We start from the raw sequence: 6942 nt of genomic DNA, 5'->3' as shown, positions 1-6942 counted from the left end.
TAAGAGTACGTAATATTTTTTTAAAAATTATCTCGCCAATGTTTGACGATATGGATTTTATAAACTTATAAGTTTAGACGTTTATAAGTTTAGACTCGAAGGTAATTCATTTGTCCTAAATGATTAATGATAAATAACGTATTAATTTTATCAGTTCAGAAAGTTCCGTTACAATCAAAGTAAGAGTATTTTGGACTCTATTTTTGTATTTGGTTTTATACAATTTCATGTACGTATTATCTTTTATATTCTTATATCTGCTATAAAGTGTTTTTCCTTTGTGTATGTGTTTATCAAATATTGAGTATTTAACCATTAAACATTTAGTAATACATAATTTTGTGTTTTTATTTTAAAGGCCTATTATCTTATAACAATCCTATTTTTTCCTGAAGCCAATTTTAAACATTTTAAAAGAAATTTCTCAGTGTAAAGCAAAGTTAAATTAGAATTAAAAAATAATCAAACATTTTTATTACAAAAATATTTTCAATGTTTATAAAGCGATTGTTTGAATTTAAGATAACAATAAAAAAAACGAGGAGGGGAGGAAGTGTTACTTTTTTCAGTTTCCAATGGGAACATTTTGTGGTGGTTCTCCAAATTTGGTTATTAGATTCATTTTATTTTCAGGAATTCTTTTCATCAATTTGATTATTGGGCGTTAAAAAAGAATTTTACATTGGATTGTTTTCCTATTTAAATATTCTAAATTTTGATCTTGCTTTTTTTTGTTGTAAAAATTGCAATATAAAATTGAATAACAATAATTCTTCATTTATAACATTAGCTTTACATTACTGTATTTAGCTATTTAGCGGGCAATTAGTTTTTTTTATTTCGTTTTTTGTTTGTTTAAATTTAATTTTCTAACTAAAAATTTGACCATTCAATTTTTTCTTCAAAATTTGTGGTTTTTAGTTGAAAGTTCGTTGAAAAAGTTTGTTGAAAAGTAATCATTTTAGTTTAAAATCCTTTTAGTTTCTTGAAATTTCTTGACATTTTTTTTAAACTACTATTCCAATAAAATATTTCATTATTTTAGTTTAAAATTCATCTTTTTGGATACATTAATTTTTTCAACTAAGAATTTAACAATTCAATTTTTGATCGACAATTTTTTTTTTTTTAGTATAAAAGTCATTTTGTTCAGAATTCGTCTTTTATTTTATTTTTTTTTACAAATTAATCTTCTTGTTTAAATTAATTTTCTTGTTTAAAAGATCATCTTTTTGTTGCAAATTTAACTATTCCGGTTAAAGATTAAAAATTTTTGTCGAAACTTTAAATTTAATGATCCCATTTTTGGTTGAAAATTCATCTTTTCATGGTCAAAATTCAACTATTTGGTTGAAAATTTCTCTCTTAGTTGAAAATTCAACTGTTTAAAAATTGATCTTCTTGTTAAAAAATTCATCGTTTTGATCGAAAATTCAAGCATTCCGGTTAAATATTCATCGTTCCAGCTATGAATGCCTCTTTATGGTTGAAGGTTAGACTTTTTCTTTTTAATTCATCTTTTGGCTAAAAATTCATTTGTTTCAGTAGAAGGTTAATCATTTTAGTTGAAAATTCATCATATTGTTTTTTTTTTGTAGAAAATTATTTTTCTATTACAAATTTAATTGCTCTATTTTTGTTTTTTTACTTTTGGTATTTTGTTGAAAATGCAATATTTGCTTTAATTTTTTACCTACATATATGCAGATTTTGAAGTATAAAAAAATAAAAATTTGTATGAATGATTATTCAAATTAGTGGACTTTACGTCAAATTCAAGAAATTATGTTTTTCGAAACTGAAAAAACATCCATAATAAATTCGCAAATGTGCATATTTAAGAAATCCAAAATATTTAAATGGCTCTGTACAATAAAAAATTATACCTGGAAAAAACTTGAGTTACCCAAAAAAAAAAAACCTTAAATTGTCAGGAAATTTTTTATCATGATTTGTTATTCTAGATTTAAATTTTTGCAATTAATATTTTTAATTCAAATAATAATTTTAGAAACATTTTAAATATTTGTTTTCCATAAAAATATTTGATTTTTTTTTTAATTCTATAAATTCGGAAATTTTCAAATTCGTTGATAACTACTAGGAATTTTATTATTCCGGAATATTGCGATTCGGTAATATGAACTTGCCGGGAATATTATTTTTCGGGATTTGTCGGTCGTCCCGGTCTGCCAATAGTAAAAATAGCAATGCAATTTTTATAATCAATAATAATAAATCGAGCAAGTCCTGATTTTCTGAGAACAAACTTGCATTACTAACGTTTTATAGTTTACAATAGATTTAATCTTTCGCAAGGACAGGTAATTATTTATTAATGTCGCGTGACAAAATGAACCGTAAAAAAAGAGAGGATTACCGCTTAGTTTTCAGTCCTGCTCAGGATAACTGAAGGCGTCGGAAACATTCAACTTCTGGAGTGTACATTTTCTTTAATTGTCAGCGTAAGTTTAATTAATTTATTGTTTTTAGATTATTTCGTTCAAGAATTTTTTATATAATTTTTTAATTAATCAGAAACTTCATACTTTCAAAAAATTTAAAGTTTGGAATTTAGCGATTAAATGGAAGAATACAAATTTAATCTCGAAAATTCGACAATTTGAAATCGTCTGCCCCATTTGCATTGAAGCAGAGTTTTCGAATGAAGGTGGCAAGTCTATGTACAAAAGGTAATATGAAGCACATGGCTTTGCAATTCATTATTGTGTAGTGACAAACAGCGATTTCCTGCCATTACTGGGGTAAATAGGTCACTTGCACGATGTTCTATGCACGCGTATAAAAACATTTTAAAATTTCATTTTTTGGTGTCTGGCTAGCCACGGTCATAACAAAAGAAAATAATTAAAGAAATAAATAGTCCATAGTACATAATAAGAAAATCCGACTATTTGTCATGCAAAGTACACTATTTCGTTGAAATTTTTATTATATTGTTGAAAATCAAATTATTTGATTAAAATCCAAAGTTTTCTTTATAACAAATATAATTTCCTACTAAAAAGACGTATTTTTGGATTGAGAATTCTATTATGTTTTTGGTTGAAAATGCAAAAGTTTGATTTTATTTTGAAGATTTGGTCATTTGCTTGAAAATGATTTTTTTTTTAAATAAGCCTCTTAATTTAAAATGATTTGTTTTTGTTGGACGAATTTTTTGTTCAAAAATCATATTCTGTGGTCGAAAATCAAACTATTTTCTTGTACATTAATCATTTTTAATACAAAAATTCGCCCACTTGATTAAAAATTCTACTATTTGGTTAAAAATTTAACTATTTCGTTGAAAATTCGTTTTTTTTAAAAAGTTATATGGTTTTAAATGCAACGATTTCGTGTGAATCATTTTTTTATAATTCAACTATTCTGTACAAAATGTATCTCTTGGTTTAAAACATAAATTTTTCATTCTCTTGGGGTGGAAAATTGGTCTTGTTGTTGAAAATTGGTCTTGTTGTTGAAAATTGGTCTTGTTGTTGAAAATTAGTCTTTTTTCGGTTGAAAATTAAGCGGTTCTGGTTGAGGATTTAACTGTTTTATTGAAAATTGGTATCTCTTTGACTGAATTCAACAATTTTTATTTCAGGTTAAAATCTTTTCTAGTTGAAATATCAACTGTTACCTTTTCCGTTGAAAATGCATCATTTTTGGCTAAAAATTCAACTGCTTGGTTCAACGTTGAACTACTTTGTTAAAAAATCATTTTTTTGATTGGAAGATTCATATTTTTGTTTAAAAATTGAACTATTTTGTTAAAAATTCGGTGGTTTGTTGGAAATTATATTTTTAAACAAAAGTTCACTTTTTCATTTTTGCTAAAATATTTATCTTTTTGTTGAGAATTCTGCTGTTTAGTTACACATGCAACTGTTTTGTTAAAAATTATTTTTTCCCATTGAAAGTTTATTTTGTGGGATGAAAATTCAACTATACTTAATTACAATTACACTTAATTTGTTGAAAACAAATTTTTATTTGCAGAAGATTCATAATTTCAGTTCAGAATTCATCTCTGGTTAAAATAGTAACTACTTTGTTGAATATTGGATGTAGGATTGGTGTAGGATTTGTTAGGTTTAATAAATAAATTTTTGAAATACATTAAAAAAATGTTTATTCATCTTATACACTTTTTATACACAAAAACGTCAGTCAAACGCAACTCTTCGAATAGTAGGATATATCTCTGAACTGGGTCATCTGAAACCGAAAAATCAAAAAGTTTTAAGTTACGTATGACAATGGCTATGTTCCCTATAAAATGTATTATAAAATTTGGATTTTAACTATATTTTTTTTACAAGAAAACTGTGAGAAAGCCACGATTTATTTTTTTGACCGCTATGTTGTTATTTCTGCACGCACATTCAAAAAATGTTTAGGAAATAGGCATTGTCATACTTAATCTAAAACTTTGATTTTTCTTCTTCATTTGGCACAGTTTCGAGATTTTTTCAACAAGCCGGACCTACCCACTTTTTCAGGCGTTGCGCTCGACTGACGTTTTTGTGTAAATGAGTAGGAACATCTGTTAAATGTATTTATTAAGCCTAACAAATCTTAAATCAATATCTTCATGAATAATCTCCTAAAAAAATCACAAAATAGCGTTTTTTTGGGGTTAGTTACTAGATGAAATTTGTTGAAAAATCATATTTTGTGATAGAAAATTTATGTTCCTGGTTGAATTTTGAACTGCTCAATAAGAAATTAAATTTTCATGATGATAATTTATCTATAATAGAAAAACTAACAACTTTTTTTTGTTGAAAATTCATATTTTTTGTTCAAAATTAATGTCTAATTGAAAATTTAACTTCCACTTTTGGTTGAAAATTTGTCTTCTTTTGTAGAAAATTAATCTTCTTGATTAAAAATTGATCTTTTTTGTTAAAAATTCAACCTACTTGATTGAAAGTTGAAATGCTTGGTTAAAAAATTCATTTTTTTAGATTCATAATTTGAAAAATAAATTATTTTCTTGATAATTCGTTTCATATTGGGTTCAATAGACCTACAATAACTATATTTAACCCTTTCACATCCGCTGATAACTTCAGCTTCCAAAAACGCGTTCAAAGCCCATAATTCGGATTTTGAAAGGTTAAAAGACATTATTCCCCTATTATTTAATTATTTTCGTGAAGAATCACTTTATGTGGCCTGTTTTAAGAGTAGTTTTAACAGAATGATCTTGTAAACTGGGAAGTCCAATCATAGGATTTTTTGAAATTGATAATAATGACTAAATTTTCAGATTTTATTTTAGAAAAAGAAATTTGTGAACCTAAAAATGTTGACATATAATATGTATATGTAAACTGGTGGTTATAGGTGTTGGTGCGAAGAATGTTATATGAGCAATTATTTTGGTTAGGTTTTCTACTTTTCTAGGGATGTGATCAACTACCCGTGGCGAAATAGACCATATCTCACGTGACAGATACATTCTCCATTATCCGGGGGATTTCCAAACATCCTGCATACAAAAGCACTTGTGCGAGTGAAAATTATGTCATTAGAGATTTTACGAGACTGGCCAAACCTACCGCGATGAACCAATTTTTTTTACTAACTATTTTCATTTATGTGGCACTTGGCGTTGTCCTGGAAGACTCCAGCATTTTCAAGGAAGACTCGAGCATTTTCAAAGAAGAATCGAACATTTTCAAGGAAGACCCAAGCATTTTGAACTTCGACGCTTTGAATGGAAATGATTCGACTTCTTTGGACAGGCCAGATTCTACGTACCAGATTGATGAGAGATTTGCAGGCTCCAGCGGATTATTCTTTCTGCATCTGCTGAAGCACAAGTTAAACAAGTTGCAGTATTTAGAGAAAATTGCAACGACCCCAGGTACTCTTCCTAATTGCATCTGCGTACCGTACTATCAGTGTGATCGCAACAATAATATAATTCTTGATGGCTTTGGAAATATCGATATTCGGTGAGTGAAAATCGCATTATCTTAAACTTCACACTGGATTGGGCCGCAAAAAATTCATTGGTAATAGCACTAGAAAGTTTCTTTGTAGTGTTGCGAATTTTATCAAGAACCAATTTTCAACTTAGATTTGTTTTTGAATATGTTTGGTAAAATGTATGGAAATTAATAACTTTATACAGAAAAAAACACTCAGAAAACGATTTGTTTGAATCAACAAAATTTTTGTCTGTTCAAACCATCTTTGGGTAGACTGAGTATTTGGTTGACTCAGTAACGAATATTTATTCGGCCAATCAAATATTTTCTTTGCTCAACAAAAAGTTGTTTGGTTTATAAAAGTTATTTCTAAGTAGGAACAACATTTTTCTTCCTAATATATTTCAAAAAATGACGGTCATATGCTTTTATTTATTGTATGCCTTTTTAAATAAACTAAACTAAAGTACATATTTTTTGTCTTCAAACAAAAACGTGTTTCCTTAGTTTATAAAAAAAAGTGTACAAAAAAACTAATAACATTTTTTTTTGCAACTTCAGGTACCAATCGGAAAAATGTTTTTTTTTTTCATTTTATAGAATACGTATAAGATTTCGTCGAAAACCATTTTTTCTTACTGTTAACCGCCTAAGGTTTTTACTATCATTAACGCCCTCCCCCTTCCTATCCTCAAATAGAAAAAAATCTTTTCGATACACAACCCGGTTAGCGCAAAAGTTTTTCCCTGTACATTACTATACTCCAGGGCTCACCAAAAGGCAGCCATTGGCTGCATTGGCTGCCAGTGGCGGTCAAAAGACTAGGTCAAACTGACCCTAACAAATCTTGTCGTTCGACTGGTTTCTAGCCCTTCACGATCATTATACCTCACGCCGCGCCGGGCTTGAAAGACATTATCCTTTCCAAAAATGAAATACAATTAGAAAAAAATATATCAGCGTTTGATTTAATAATATGAAAATAAATATAAAC

The 6942-nt window shown here is 27.7% G+C and overlaps 1 protein-coding gene across 1 annotated transcript in view; it reads left to right on the top strand.

Annotated features, from left to right (window-relative positions):
* The first annotated feature begins 2409 nt into the window (after window positions 1–2409).
* LOC117175452 overlaps window positions 2410–6942 on the top strand; it is a 13765-nt gene continuing 9232 nt past the window's right edge. The window contains exons 1-2 of the mRNA XM_033365160.1: window positions 2410–2465; window positions 5419–5972. Coding sequence (XP_033221051.1) covers window positions 5578–5972 — 395 coding nt within the window. The 5' untranslated portion in view covers window positions 2410–2465; window positions 5419–5577. The remainder of the gene's footprint in view (window positions 2466–5418; window positions 5973–6942) is intronic.

Source organism: Belonocnema kinseyi, chromosome 6, assembly GCF_010883055.1.
Source record: "Belonocnema kinseyi isolate 2016_QV_RU_SX_M_011 chromosome 6, B_treatae_v1, whole genome shotgun sequence".
Taxonomy (NCBI): domain Eukaryota; kingdom Metazoa; phylum Arthropoda; class Insecta; order Hymenoptera; family Cynipidae; genus Belonocnema; species Belonocnema kinseyi.
This window is presented reverse-complemented; position numbering and strand designations above follow the sequence as displayed.